At 39.2% G+C, this 16633-nt stretch overlaps 1 protein-coding gene across 2 annotated transcripts in view; it reads left to right on the forward strand.

Annotated features, from left to right (window-relative positions):
• The window catches only part of acsl6 (acyl-CoA synthetase long chain family member 6), a 35819-nt gene that overhangs the window by 6090 nt on the left and 13096 nt on the right, over positions 1–16633 (forward strand). Inside the window, exons 2-9 of one of the 2 annotated variants that reach the window (XM_028596421.1) lie at positions 1188–1310; positions 8313–8533; positions 10273–10387; positions 10872–10936; positions 12376–12477; positions 12925–13024; positions 14450–14628; positions 16402–16434. In XM_028596421.1, the coding sequence (XP_028452222.1) occupies positions 8330–8533; positions 10273–10387; positions 10872–10936; positions 12376–12477; positions 12925–13024; positions 14450–14628; positions 16402–16434 (798 nt within the window). In that variant the 5' untranslated portion in view covers positions 1188–1310; positions 8313–8329. The remainder of the gene's footprint in view (positions 1–1187; positions 1311–8312; positions 8534–10272; positions 10388–10871; positions 10937–12375; positions 12478–12924; positions 13025–14449; positions 14629–16401; positions 16435–16633) is intronic. The other variant, XM_028596420.1, reaches the window with a different exon arrangement.

Genomic DNA, 16633 nt, shown 5'->3' on the forward strand with positions numbered 1-16633 from the left:
TTGAAAACAAAAAAAAAAGGCAAAGGTACAAGGTACATGTTTGCATAAACGATCATAGACTAGAGTGGGAGCAGCTCACTAGGCGTTAGCAAGTTCCACCAATCAGAGACGTTGCTGTTATGCTTAGGATTGTGGGTAAACGGTTGATTTTATACAGACTTTTGGCTTCTACCGAGGCATAAACCATTGTTTCACAATCTCGTACCTCGTGGTAAGTCTACCTTGGATGATTTAGAAATTATATCTAATAATCAAAATCCTTATACAGAATATGAGTGGGATTTTCACTTTTGGAACTACACTGATTATATATAGTTCTACAATAGCAGTCCTTCCTGCTACGTATATCATCCATAGTACTTCTTTCTTCTGCAGCTTCTATCATTCACTGATTTTATTTTATGAATGATAATTGACATATCATGTTGTGTTGCCTATCAATTCAGAAGGGGAAACAGCTGTTGTGTGCATACTTCAGCGTCACATTATTCGTGACAAGAAGATGTTGTGGTTTGACTCATGGAGGGTGGTCCTAGGAGAGGAATGGCAGAGAGAGCTAAGGATGCGTGGTTAAAAGAGAGTGACTGAGAGAGAAGGTGCTGTGCAAGTATGATTAAGCATTGGTGTTTGAAAAGAAGAAGCAAACAGGAAAAGGAAGATTAAATGCATTGATGCAAGTGAAATTGACCCTTACCCTGCAAAACAAGAAAGAAAGTATTTAAATAATAAGAGAAGCCGGGTAGGATGTCTTTAAATAGAGTGTGGTCGTGAGGTTACTACTGGCCATCTGCCTCTGTGCTAATAGGCTGTGATCTCCCCACGCTGGACTCTAATCATTGGTGATGGCCCTCAGATGGGCCGATGGGGCGGGGCTTAAGGAAGCAGCGCTGCGTTTACTCGACTTTAAGCTTCAGAGGTCACAGGAAGTGTAGCTGGCCCATTCACAAGCCCTCATCCCTGCGGAGCTTGCAGCACTAACGCTGCACCAAAATCTTTCTAAGTGGAATCTTCCTGGGAGAGGAAGAGCAAGTGTCCTCATGAACAGGTGACATAAAAGTATTGATTAGGAGCTGCTGCATTAAACAAGCCTTGGTGCAGCAGAGGTTTATAGCTAAGAATCAATATTTGGACTAGTTTTACTCACATTGTTTAAATGGACTAAATAACGCAACTCCAACCTTTCACAGGTCCTCAGGGGAGCAACTATTCAGAGGCACTTTAGATGAACCAGTTGTGGGAATGTAACATCTATGAAGTCAGCTAAATCCTTCCTAAAATACTGCCACTTCTGGAGCACATTTAGCCTTCATGTGAGTGGATACAGCTGAAAATTGTCTTTTGTTCCTTGTAATTCATGTTCAAGTCAAGAGCCAGAGTTAAATTAAATGCTTTGGTAGAGATTTTACACTTTAGTATTTCCATGTGCAGATAAGCAGTAAGCTGGTAAGCTTTAGGATCCTCAAAGTCATACATTGTGGTTGAATTCATTCACGGTATCCATCTTAAGCAAATTTAAGCTAGTTAAGACTTTTTGAGTCGATGTGTACAGCTGTTAAGATTTCACTTGTTGTTCAGATCCATATTCTCCATAGTATTTAAGCCGGCCCTTAGGATAAACCCCTAGCCTGGGAAAACCCTGACGAACTTCCGGCAAATTTGAGATTTGCTCTGCAAGTCTGTCTGGCCAAGAGCCCATTCAAACCCATTTCCGATTTTTCAAAATCGAGGCACCAATCACAATTGTTGAGGCGGGCTTTACACGATACACAATAGCGCAGCAACGGCAAGCAGCTTTTTGTTTACATTCAACACGACGGCCACCGAAGCGCAGCCACCCGTTGATGCCACTGTCACTGCTACGTCACCCTAATCATTGGTCTGATTGGTTGAAGGACTATCCAATTGCGCCCAGAGGCATTTAAGCGTCGTCCGTTGGTGACTTTCCCCAGACCCACTCTCTGTTACAACTGAGAAGGGTCTGGGGTCAACCAGGCTAATAAAGCCCTGCTCGCTGTTGAGGTCTATTCAGACATCTCCAATCATGTACAAAAGGTTCAAATGTTTATTTTATTTTTTGCCCAGCTGTTCATGCACAGTATGTACACTGAAGGCTTTGTGATAGATATGATACACATTGCATTATGTTCCCTCAGTACAGTGTTGTTGTGTCCACATCTGGCAGGCTTTCCAGCCAAGTGTATATTGATGTTTACAAACTAGACATTGATTGATGTTGCAGCAAATTTTTTTGAAACATTTTCATCTAGACTTGATTCTGTTTTATCAGATACATTAGGCTGCTTGCTGTCTTGACAGCCCTCACTTTAGATTACATTTCAGATGACAGATGATGTGACTGAAGTAAAATCCCAGGAAAATATCGACAAAAAGGATGTTATGAAAACCAAAGCGTCAGTCAATAGATATGAAGAGACAACTGAAGCTATCAGACCTTTGCATGGTAACACAAACTGGATGTTAACATTAGTGGTGGATGATTTAAATTCATCATTCAGTTGAGAGAGTTAACATTTATATTACAGTTGTACAAAGGGTTAGAGTTAGCCCGCATACAAGCTACTTCATCAGCGGAACTCAGTTGTCATGCAGATAGCTCTGTTGTCTTCTACCATCAAACCTTTATAACTGCTTTGTACAGTAGTTGCAATGCTAGATTACATTGAAGGACTGAGGTCTATTTCCCAAACTTCCCTTTAACCGATGTGTGCATCCTTTTTTAAGTGGATCTGGAGTTAGAGGGATTGTCCTGTAAAGTTTAGGATTGCAGATTGTGTCCACATCAACAATCTTTTATCCTTTAGCAAGACAACACACCTTCATTTAAAAAGCTAAACGGCCGCGCTGTAAATGCCGCAGAATTTCCGCTGGAAACACAATGAAGATTAACTCGATTTTTGGTGTGGTGTGATTTCACACATTAAACAGAGAGGTCTTTGAGTTCACAAGCTTATAAAGGGCAATGTTGTTGCTGACCTGCTGTTCTTCTGTCACACCAGCTGAAGCAACAATCTTTGTAGAAGGCAACAGGGACGGGCTTTAAGACCGAGAGTGTCCCTGGGGTGGGTGATTTAGGTTACTGTAGGACAGAGAGTTGGATAGCAAACAGAACCATAGGCTTTAGTGGAGAAAAGGTTGAAACAGCTGTGCAAGTGACACTGTTTTTATCTAAGATAGTCATGATAATAATTTCAATTTCATCCACATTAGGGAAAAAGACGACTGCATTTCTTGGAAGAGCCTCTTGAATCTGACAGACTTTTTGTGCCACCGTGGCTTTTTTTTCGGTCTAGAGATATACTGTATACTTCAAATGATTCAGCCCCTGAAATGGGACATAGCCACTGTGTTTCTTTGAGGGCTAATTGGTTATTAAGAACTGTTCCCGCCTTCCACCCACCATCAACCCTGCTCTGTCTCGCTACAGTCTGACATCACTTTTTAAGCGGAAACATTTTCAAGGAAGTTTTCAGTGAGTCAACAGCAGTTGGCATTCAGGTCAATCAGAGTAGGTGAGATCCTGCTCTGAACTGCTCTGCTCTGATTTGCGGCTCTGTCTGTTCTTGTGTCTTGTGTATTATTTTGTCAGGAAGCAGACATTTGTTATTGGCAGTCAAACAGGAAAATGCAGACTAGAGCAGAACAAAGAGAGACTGAGTCATTGATAGGCAGTTAGATGTTTGTATTTCTCCTGGAGGCCAGTTAGGTGTTTGGCAGGCTGTGAGTCTCCTGTGGCTGTTTGGCTATTTCATGGCAGGAGGATGCTTGGTGCTTTCATGTCCATACTGTGTCATTGCTGCCCGCTCAACATCACAGAGCTTGTTCCTTTACAAACAGGGGCCGGGTGTTTAATTACAGCCCACACACTTTGAAAGTTTCCAAAATATCTGTGTTGCCCCCACATAAATGCTTTCCAGGGATGGGTAACAAAAAAATGAAATCCATGTATGGTACTTTATAAATCAACAGGATACTCTTTACAACAAACAACATCTAACATTCTAGTGTCACTGACTGTACAATCCAGATCCCAAGCTTTTTTGTGTGTTTTTGCCTTTATTCAACCAATGAAATGTCAACAAAGACCTGTTTTACTCCTGCGAGGTTGAGCTAAGGCAAATCTAGCCTCCTCTGTTCCAGCTATCTGCACAGTGGTGTCAGTAGGTTATGGAGTGTGTCTATATTTAGTGCCGTTTCCCCTCCTCTGCCTCTCTTTTCAAACGCTAATCCACTGTGGCTTTGTCACCACTGCAGCTAAGCCACATCAGCCATTGAACACAACGCAAAGCACATGCATTGAGCTACGTTACACGTATGTAATCAAAGCAGGCCACTAATTATCAAAGTATTCCCACAGTGATGCACAGATGTTTGTATAGAACATTTGGAGTTTACTATGATTATAAAATCAATCAGCCATGCAGGCAAGCCAACAAGCAGATAAAACATGTAAATATGTATATTGTCTGTCATGTCAATAACAACACACTCAATCTCTTCAAGTTTAATCACAATTTGGACCAATGATGTAGTGGTTATTGTCTTAAAAATGTTTTATCATAATCACACCAGGTGTATCGGAGACATTATGACCTTATATTGTAGCTTCCTCAATTAGTCAATCAATGTGTCTCTGTAAGAATATCTGCATGTAATAATAATACATTTTATTTATGGGCGCCTTTCTGGACACTCAATGTCACCTTACAAGACAATAAAATAATAATAATGATAATAATAATAATAATAATAATAATAATAATAATAATAATAATAATAATAATAATAATAATAAAATAATAATAAAAACAAACAGAACATTACTAAGTATAGATGAGTGGTGATCATGTCGGATATGCCAGTGTGAAAAAATGTGTTTTCAGCATGTGTCTGGCAAGTTGGCTTTAATATAAGAAAAAGTATTAAAACCGTTGCCGGACTCAATATATTTCTCTGAAACATATAACCCTAAAAATCATCTTCTAGGAAGTGGTCATCTTAACGATTAAATGCATTCATTATCATGCAGTTCATCCAATATTTATAATCAGGCAACTTGTGAAATGAAGTCCACACTAATTCCACAGTTGTACAATAGGTCAGGTTACTGTTTTTGAGGAGGTCAACATGGTGGATTTGTTAAGTTGATAGTGGCCTATGTCTGATAGCTGGGAGGTTTGTCTCTTCGTTTTTATAACACGGTTCAGCTGTTTATGTCCTGTTGTCACAAAACCGACATGGAAATGATCTTGTCTGTGTGTATTGTGCTGCCTGCCTGGCTGGTGCTTTGTCATTGATCTTCCTGTCAGAACTGCTCAGATACATCAGTTGATCTGTAATATGTAACAATACAATATGAGATGTAGGATATGTAGGTAATGTAATGTGGAAAATAAAGTGTATGACAGGAAAACACTTAAATGTTCTATGCAAATCAATCAAAACTGAACAACTCTGATGCTGATAAATTAATTTGTTGTATGTTGTTGGATTTTAAAAACATATTGTAGTTTATTTTTGTATGAATTAAATAAGCAAGATACTATTTGTAAATCAGTGAGCTTTAGAGTTATGGTGGACTTATTTTTAACTTTGGGCAGAGCCAGGCTAGCAATTACCCCTTCTTTAAGCTAGGCTAACCTTGTCCCGACTGCAGATCTATATTTAACCCACAGGCTTGATATTGAATGCCTCATTTAACTCTTAAAAGAAAAGTGAATAAGCCCAAAACCTTAAACTATTGCTTTAAAATTATCAAATAGTCAAAGGTGTTGGATATACTAACTTATTTCCATGTTTGACATTTCTATCTTTACTTTCTAGATGTTCTGTGTTCAAAATATATTCCAAACAAATGAAGCTGTGCCCGTAATTAAGTCTAACTCTGGGACAGACTCCAGCTGCGCACAGTGGGCGACTCAGAGTACTCAACAGTGCAGAACATTTTACCTCAGAATTAATTTGACATTGTACCTGCTTCAACATGCCAAAAAAGTGTTGTTTAGTTCAGAACCATTATCAGGTGGTTTCTATTCTTTGCTCAACATTTCTCAGAACTTGAGCACTAATTCCCCATCACGATTACTGGAACTGCAGACAAAACAGGGACAACAGAAAAAGAGGAAATATCAGAGCACTGCAGTAAAAAATAAAGAGAAGCAGTTAAGCCTGTGGTGTTTTAGGGCACAATACTGGTCGTCACATTAGAGGCATATGTTATGCTGTGGTTTTTCAGTTACAGGTGATAGTTTCAGTCTGAACAGAAACTTGAGTTTCGTTGAAATAAAAGGATTTGAGCCCAGGTAGAAGTTTGGGAAAGCAGCGTCAGGGAATTCACTATAGAGCAGTTAAAGGTACTGTGCTTCTGACTTGAATTAAAGTAGTGGAGAGGATAAGCAATAGCTATATTACCGTGTGTAAATGTCATGTCACATGTCAGTGCTGCTTTACAAATGAGTTGACAACATGTGCAAAGTATACCATTAAACATATTTTTTTTTTTTACCAGTGTTGTGGTTGTGTTCTACGGAAGAGGATTAGTGCCACATGTGAAAAATATTTTTGAAGAATTTGAAATTCTGACTTTTAAAACTTCCGTAGACTCCTTCAGGATGTAACAAAGCATTTAACTGAACTTTAGACTTATCCAAATGACAATTGTAGTTCTGTACAGGAAGCAAAGTTGTCACATAGCTCTTTAAGGAGTGTTAAAATATCTTTAAACAGATATTACTCACTTATCCAATATCATTTCAAGTTGTCTTTGTCGCTGTGTTTCATAGTCAGCTGTTAGCAATTAACAACCAGTGCATTAGCAACCATAGAGGACACTGAGGACATTTAATTTTTTATGGGAATTTAAGGGGTTTTAGTAAGGGGGGTTTGGATTCTACAATTTAAAACTGACTCAGTGGATAGTTTACAGACTGATTCAATATTTCTTTAAACTCAATGTGGTCACGTCCGCTGCAATTTTTCTAGGAATCTTGCATCTTCAGCTGCCTGAACTGGAGTTTAAATTCTACAACTCAAAACTAACATTTCATGGATAATTATACGTCACCTTTATTGGATCTAGAAGGACAAAAAGACTTATCTTGTCTCTTATGTTGGCCTTGCATCACATTTCTTGGGGTTTGAAAGTCATGCATCTGGCTTCCTGGAACCTGCCTTCACCCTAATGCAAGTTCATATGATTCAGCTTCCCTTTAGTAAAGTAGGAGTGAAGAAAATAATGCTTCTATATAACATTAACATGTGAATGAGGAAGTCAATGTTCCCACGGCCTCAGATATTTATATTTATCAGCCTCACTGTCTGTTGTGGTTCTGTGCAAGTATTTGTGAGGGAAAGAGAGAGAGAGAGCAGACAAGAAGTGATTCTGATTGGCTGGGAGCTGCACTAGTGCCCTGATGCCATTGGTTCAGTCAGGTGGTGCTGTCTGACTCATTTCCTGCAGGAGAGCAGGAAACCCTCCAGTCAGCTTTGCAGCCAGCCTCCCCCTCAGATAAATTATGCATCTCACACCGAGTGTGTGTGTGTGTGTGTGTGTGTGTGTGTGTGTGTGTGTGTGTGTGTGTGTGTGTGTGTGTGTGTGTGTGTGTGTGTGTGTGTGTGTGTGTGTGTGTTTTACTTTTTTTTTTAAACCATAAATTACGTTTTTAAGGTCCTGGGTGGAGGAGTGGTGAGGTCTCATGTATAAAACACTCAGACAAGACTGGCTCAAAGTGGTTTAAACTCACTCCTGAGAAACATGTAGGAGGGTCTAGTTTTGTGTGTGTGTGTGGAAATGTCTGAGTCTGCACCTAGGCAAGTTCACACACGCAAGTTCACTTTCCTATATATATATATATATATATATATATTTAAATTTTTTTTGTTTTTTTTGCATGTGTGGGTTTCCTCCTACACATGCAAAAATATGCAGGTCAGACAAATTGGAACTGTCAAACTACTGTCTAGACCTAGTTGTGTTGTGTAGGTTTACATATCATTAGCTTGCAGATCTTAATACATTTATTATGTTTTATTTTACTCCAGTCCCAAGCTTAAAATCCTGTGTTTTGGGCATTTACAGGTCTCTTGCGGTCTTATACTAGGTGTTTCGGTCATGAGTACTATGGCCACTAGCGACCACTGCCTTACAGCAGGGCTTACAGTAAAATAATATGTGGTTCATTACAATGGTATTCAGATTTTGGCTGTCATAACAATGCTACTACTGTACATAAACACAAAAAAGAGTCAAAATAATTTTAGAAATCATAAGTCAAAGAGTGTTTTCTATCATGCAGAGCTGAGTTCCACCCTGATGGAGAAGATGCAGGCCCAGGAAATGATGAGCGGCCTGAGGATACCGGAGATGGACGAGCTGGGACAGTTCTTTCGCTCCCTGCCGACCTCCACGCTGGTGGGGATCGGCGCTCTGACTGCCGTGCTGGCGTACTGGTTGGCAACCAGACCCCGCCCTATCAAGCCACCCTGCAGCCTGCTGCACCAGTCTGAGGAGGTGCCGGTAAGATGGAGCACACACACAGATGTATGCATATGTATGCATAAGTATATTAGGGTCTCATTCACAAATGCTGTCAATATTCTTGAAATGATTCACATCTATTTGCACACCCAAGTGGATAATTTGCACCTGATTTCTCAAAACTCTTATTTTTGTGCCCCACACGTTTCCAGTTTTAGTTTAATTACACATACACTCATTCAAGTGTTATCATGCACTCACAGCAATATGCTTCACAGCAGTTAATCTGTCAGGCTACATACGCATGGCGCTAACCATCTGAATGGTGGAGCTTGTTGGGACAGCAGCCAGAAATAGACTTGTCGACACTACGGTTATCTCCTCCGTGCACTGGCGCGACAGAGCGAAGCTGAACACCTTTCATCTAAATACGTGCGCTCGATTCCACCCAATCCTGGTTCAACCAACGTCCTGACTACACCAAACACATTCTGTATTACACACACACACACACACACACACACACACACACACACACACACACACACAAAAACACAAAAGATAAAGACACAAGACAATTTCAAATATAACATAAATGCACACACCTTGTGTATGTGTGTAAGAAAGTGACGGTCACAAGAAGGTGATGCAGTATTAAATTAATGTGAACACTGACCTCACTAATGCTGAGCCAGCTGTGGTGTTTATCCTGTTTTTACCTTTAATGTATAATCTTTACTCATTGTAAGGGATACTTTTCTAATTCCAAACCAGCTCGTGTCATCTTTGTGTGGGCAGTGTGTTTAGCTAAAAAGTGTTTGGTTTCCCTCCTTGGCGCCAGTGCGTGGAGCAGCGAAGGTCTGCCTAGATGATGTGAAAGGCATCATCCAGCAGATCTCAGCAGACCTCCACTACTCTGCACCGCTGGGAGCTCCGTGCACTGGCGCGACAGAGGGAAGCTGAACACCTTTCATCTAAACAAGTGCACTCGATTACACCCCGTCCTGGTTTAACCAACATCCTGACTACACCAAACACACTCTGTATCACACACATACACACACACACACACACACACACACACACACACACACACACACACACACATCACAACCCTGTTCCTTCTCACTGACAGGTGAGGCTGACAGCATTTGTAGTCAATGTGAAAGTCCTTTGAAATGCTTTTTGTGGCTCTGAGGTTTACTTTTCTTGGAAACTTGAGAAGGTGTTTGAAGAATGTGATGAAACAGATTGAGATACGTGTGTGTCTGACAAGCACATACATGCATGCATGCAAAGACACACAAACACACTCATAAGATTCATTTTATGCCATGCTCCTTAATCTTATCAACCTAAATGACTAATTTCCACAAAAAAAGGACTTTGCTTCAAGCATTCTTTTTCTTTATGTGAATGAACTCTACAGTAATCGCCCAGAATGTACACACCAGGGAACAAAGTAAGCTCAGCTATATTTATTTGCAGTTGTGAGCTGACAAAAGAGATGGATTATCATTCGGAGAACAAGGAAAACAATTTTCTCCTCAGGCTTTTGTATCTATTTAACACCGTCTTTATGATGAAGCACAATTAGATCTGTTTTGGGTTTTGTTTATTTGTAAATTTAGTTTTTTATTTTGGTACCGACACCCCCGGAGTTTAGAAAAGAAGTTGATGAAAAGGGTGTGAAGAATATTTATGGTGTCACATTGTTTCTTTGTCTCTCTCTCTCTCTCTCTCTCTCTCTCTCTCTCTCTCTCTCTCTTTTGCAACAGCATGAAGATGGAGGTCACAGGTCCATGATGGGCGACAGCTCCAAGCTACTGGCTTATTACCATGACGACGCCAGGACCATGTACGAGGTCTTCCAGAGAGGCCTTCACATATCTGGTGGGTAGGATGTTAGTAAGTTAACACATGTGACAAACAATATATATATATATATATATATATATATATATATATATATATATTTTTATTTATTTTTCCTTGATGACAATTTAAAAAATCTCTTATGGTGGTGGTAAAATGTATCTCACGTTAACAGCGTCAGGTCTCACAGGGAGTATAAGTGACTAAGTGACTGACTCCCAATGCAGAAATATTCTTATCTATTGGCACTCCAACCACACCTGCTCCCCAGTGAGCTTCATCAGAAGTGTTATTAAATTTAAGCAGTTTTTTGAAGAATTTTACCACCTACCAGGAAAACACAAAAGAAGATTTTAAGGTTACATAGGTTTTGTTTGACCCTGATCTGTTTACAGTCACCACCATATTTTGAAGTGTAATGCTTTGTCCACCAGGAAAATAATAACTTTACATCATATTATATTCTATAATTCAATACTTTGGTGTTCTATTTGTTCAACAGGAGATGGACCTTGCTTAGGCTCGCGGCTCCCTAACCAGCCTTACAAATGGATATCCTACAAAGAGGTTAGTGTCATTCAGGGGAAATCTTATCTCCTTGTAACGATATGGGTACTAGGAGTGACATTTTAAACAGATATCTAGCATGCAGAAACTACCACATGATTGATGATTAATATAGTGGTAATAAAGCGGAATTTATTTAACTTATTTTGGCAGACATTATCGAATGTCTTTCCTATAGTAAAAAAGATCTAATATTTATATACAGCATTTCCTGTAAAAGACACATCCTTGAAATGTCAAACATTATTATCACATATCATCAGCTTTATCATCAGCTTTGTAATGACATTTGATGAGCTATAATCCAACCGTATCTAGTCCATTTAAGTATATATGTAAGGTGACACTCCGGTGTAGTTTGCAACCTGTGCACCTGCACCACAGAGGCTTTGTTGCACCAAATCTGCCTAGCAACCAACCCTGGCACTGATGTGAAGGTCCACTTAACTGCAGACTGCAAACACTGCAAACATTGCTAAATATAGATAAACAACACACAACACAACACGTGGCAAAAAATGTGGCAATGTGGGTAGAGTTACAGAAGGTAGGTACAGTTATTAGAAAAAGTAACTTATTGAGAAATAAAAAAAAACCTGTGTAGTTGACATGTCGTGTTGTCAGATCACTATCCAGCCACACTGGCATTACAGTATTATCATGAATTATTGCCTCTCTGTGCAGCAACCATGACATTGTGTGATAGCTGCAGGCTACTGTCCAAAGGTGCTTTGTTACAGCTAATACTAGCTTCTCCTAAATAAGATAAATAGCGTGTTGTAGGATTTTTTTAACAAGACAATATTGGTTAGCTGCATATGATCATTTTGCTCAATGACAATCTGATATTACCTAAATGTAAGAAGGGCAGCAAACAAAGATTATTTTGTTTATCAATGAGTCTGCCAATAATTTTGTCTGATTAATCCATTAATTGTTTAGTCTAAAAAAAAGGCCAGAAAATAGTGAAATATGCCCAATCACAAAAAAACAAAACCTTTTCTGTTGATTGCTAACCCAGCTCTAAATGTAAGATCGATCATTTGGGTTGGAATCTTTTCCCAAAAGATCGCATCTTTTGGGAAATGGTTGAAGGGGAGTTTCATTTAGACCAGTGATGTAGAAATCATCCCTGTTAAGCAATGCCAAAAGCCATTTGGGAAGTGAATCATGTAATCCTCAACATTTATCAATGACATCATGTTACTTCACAAGAAAGTCCCTTCATTTAGCTAAATAGTTGATAGTTATAGTTATACACTAAGCCCAAACATCAAACACTAAGGAGCATTCCTGTTGCTTAACTGTTTCCCCAAAAATTGAAAAGCAGGAGGATGTGAAAATATGTGTGTTGTTTAAAGAAGACTAGAAGACCAGCTCAGCCTTTGTTAAGTTCCACCTGGTCCAATCAGCTGCTGTCTCGTCTTCCCACTCCATAGGTGACGGCCCGGGCGGAGCATCTGGGTTCAGGCCTTCTGCACCAGGGCTGCCAGCCCAACCCCAGCCAGTTCATTGGAGTGTTCTCCCAGAACAGGCCAGAGGTGACGCTCACTCATTGTCTCAGTCTCGGATTGTCTCTTAGCTTTTCATGCTGTCTCGCTCGCTCTGTCTCTTCGACTCCGTTTCTCACGGTCTCTCTGCTTCACTGTATCACCTATTGGCTCAGTGCATGTAAACCATTTTACAGATGGTTTCATTCACACAGGCCACAAATATAAACACAAGCACGCTCAACAACTGTACACACTTCTGTTAGTATCTTCACATAGAGATCCTCTCTCATTTTTACAGAACAACCTTTTCTGTCTTGACAAATCTATTGGCTTTAAACAATATTAGTATGTATAAGTAAATATATTGTTACATATTTAGAACATAAATGTAGGCTAACATAAATATAGGAGTAAAAATATGTTGTGATTTACAAGTATGGTCAATGAACCCCAATAACCTCTGACCTTTGACCCCTGACTTTTGTGTGATTTTAGTGGATCATCTCAGAGCTAGCTTGCTACACCTACTCCATGGTGGTGGTTCCTCTTTATGACACACTGGGCCCAGACGCCATACGGTTCATCATTAACACTGGTAAGAACACACACATACACACTACTCATAAAAATACTACCTGGCAGCCATGCTAACACACACATAACACATACACACACGCAACAGTATTCAAAAGTGACAATTCTTTTAGCCCTCTTCTAAGTTTTGAGTTAAGATGCAAATACAACAAACAATCTTCTCTTCTTTGACGGCATAACCCAAGTAATAGCTTTAGCAGTGGAGCTCCCCTCACTGGTGACTGAGAGCACTGTCGTCAGCTCAGCCATGATACACAGTGTGTTACTTCCTGGATTAAAAATAAATGAAACAGCCCGGAAGCAGACGTGTATAAAGTACTAGAGACCCATATTTGAGTAAAAGTACAAGTGCTCTATCAAAAAAGTGACTTGAGTAGAAGTAGAAGTGCTCTTTAAGCACAACACTTCAGTAGAAGTACTAAAGTATTCAACATGTTTTGTACTTAAGTATTGCAAGTAGTTTATTTTAAAATCTACTACTCAAGTACTGAAAATAAAAGTACAAGTATTGTGTTATTTAGTTATTAAAGAAAGCAGTCAAAAGTTGTAGCCAAAGGAATTAACAAATATTAAATATATTATATTAAAAATAACAAATATTAATAAATACTGAAATAAAAATCTACAATTATCACACTTTGCAAGTAAAATGAACTTCCTCTCCAGCACAGTAACAATTAAAGCCCCCAAAACGTATCACACACTAGCTAGTAACATGTGTGATGTAGTGGAAAGTTAGCAAGCTAGCAACATACAGATAAACTAGAGCAGCTTTACATCACAGGGTCAAAAGGTTAACATTCAGGACTCACTGCAGACTGAAACAATTCATGAATAGATTACTCTGCTGCAACAATAACTAAATAGAAAGAGTACAAACTTACATTGTCTCTGAATTGTGAACGGGCAACCGTAATGAAAAGAAACACAACACGATCTCTGGGATTTCGTAACTAACGTAGCCGTAACTACACACACTGTAACCTACACAGTCTCCGTAGCATGAGGAATTCACAACAGTAACAAGTAACGATGCAGCACATAAAAAATGTATCGAAGTAAAGGTATTTCCTTCATCGAAAATATGTACTCAAGTAAAAGTGAAAGTAGGAGAAAAAAATAATACTCCAGTAGAGTACAGATACAGCTTTTTAGTACTTAAGTAGAGTAGTGAAGTAGTTCTACTTTGTTACTATACAGCTCTGCCCGGAAGTGATAACTCTGCTGCAAATGGATGGCTGCTGAGTAAATAACCTTATCAAGAGTGCTTATACAGGCCTAGTTTTATACTGAACTGACCACAAATTTCAGCTGAATCCCCACTCCACGTCTGTGTCTTTTTATTTTGATTTGTTTCTTTTGGTTTCTTATTGTGTTGATATTCACACAAGGGTGCATGTGCTCTTGTGTGCTTGTGTCACTTCAGCTGACATCTCCACAGTCATCTGTGACAAAGTAGAGAAAGCTCAGGTGCTTCTGGAAAACGTTGAGCGGAAGGAGACTCCGGGCCTGCAAAGAATTATCCTGATGGATGACTTTGAGTCCGCCCTCGTTGAGCACGGAAAGAGCTGTGGCGTCCACGTGCAGGCCATACAGGAAGTCGAGGTATGACATGTAGGACCAGCCCAATGATACTTGCACTTGATTGATATTTACTGTAATTTAAGAAATAGTAATTTGACCATGCATATTCTGGTGCTCTTTTTCATGCATGTCAGTTTTACATTAATCAGATATATTTAAGGTTTGCTGCACTCTGGCTTCATCTAAACACCAACACAATGTGTTACATCTAGAATTTCTTTCTTTTTTTTTATTACTTTCCGCATCTTGAGATATAGTCATCAAAATGCCATTAAACAAGATGAAAGGTAATCAAGACGTCTAAAAGATAAATTAAAGGAGAAGTATGGTCACTTTATATTTTACCTATTGTTCTAGTCAAGATATAAATGTAAAAAGAAAAATGGTTCACAGATATTTTATTTTTAAAACTTAATAAATTCCCTAAAACATCACATTTTTAGCAAATGTTACTCAAATGAAAGTACGTTGTGAATTTGTGGATTGCAGCGGTGGATTTGGTGCAGGACAGTGAACGTGGAATTGATTAATAATAAACTATAGTGCTGATATTAATGTTTATAAAAGAACATGTTGCCCAGTACAACAGTGTGGCTCCTTGATTTGTTTTGAATAGTCTCTGTACAACAATGGGGGTTCATGGTACAGAGGAATAAGCTATATCAGGCCAACATCTTTGGTTTAGGTCTTTTCATGTGATTTGTTGATAGTAAGCAAAGTATCAAGGATTGGAAGTTTGTTCATTGATAATCATAGACTAGCTAATTTGTTCTAATAAAATGTGTGCTGGGTTGGGCTGTGTTACTACACAGAAGTTTAATATGCAATCTGAACAGCCAGACAAAACAACAGCCAGTCAAAACAAACTGATGTTGAGTTTTGGTCAGCCAACGATCAAAAAATATGTTGTTTGTCTGCCATGTCAGAAGAGATCTTTATCGTCTCCTTCTTGGCGCTACAGAATCTGGAAAATGTACAAAAGAATGTACTAATGTGTTGTTTATGTCTGATGTGGGTATTTACAGTAAATCCACTGCTCTTTACATTCCTGTATCTGCTAAATTAGCACAATCACAACAAACAGACACGTAAAACTGGTCCAGCAGATCACAGCAGTGTCTGTCACAAAGGCCAGTTTAGGTTAGATGCAGATTTCTGTCGTATTCTTTCTTTCTTTCTGATCACATCTCAGGGCCCGTGCTTGGGCATAAAAGGCCCAGATGTGCATGGGTTCGCTGATTTACATTGATTGGAATGGTATCCGAGCGTTGTTGCCCTGGAGAGACAGTGTTTTCACTCAGAGAACCAAGGTTACCTTATAACCGAACCATTTACAGTACAAGGAAGTAGCTGGCAATCACACGTGTACATAACTGTCATTTTTCAAATCAACTTTAATGGACCTGTCTTAACTGTGCCAGTGTGATAGACAGCCAGCTCAACTGGTTTATCAGGTGGATTAAAATAAATGAGAGGACTTACTGCAAATGCTGCTTAACACTGACTTACAATCACAATCACAGATTTCAGCAACAATTGCAACACAAATGCATCCAGGATTGTAGAGATAGCTTTCTGAGCATGTTTGATTGCCATCAACATAGAACCACAAATGTTTGGCCTCTGTCATTGGTTAAGAAAGTTTACTGACAGAACTCAGAAAACACTCACTATTCAAAGAGGCATGGAATTTAACACTGAATATATGTCTGATAATACAATTTCTAGTCATTTATGTGTTAAAAGGTGTCAAGTCTACTACTAATAGTTATTTTTATGTTGTTTTTCTTACAGGCTCTGGGCAGAGAGCATCACAGAAAACCTATAGTAAGTACTAGCTACTTCAAGATTAAACTACAAACAGGGAAAAATGCACTGTACGACATGTTTAGCAATGCAAGCAGCACGGGTCTGGCAAAGTCAGTCTGTCGATCGATCAGTCAGTCCACCTCTCTGGTCCATCTTAATACAAATTAGGACAGTGTTTGCATGCTAACAGGCTAAAATAAGATGGTGAACATGGTAC

Source organism: Perca flavescens, chromosome 13 (assembly GCF_004354835.1).
Source record: "Perca flavescens isolate YP-PL-M2 chromosome 13, PFLA_1.0, whole genome shotgun sequence".
In the NCBI taxonomy this organism is placed as follows: Eukaryota; Metazoa; Chordata; class Actinopteri; order Perciformes; family Percidae; genus Perca; species Perca flavescens.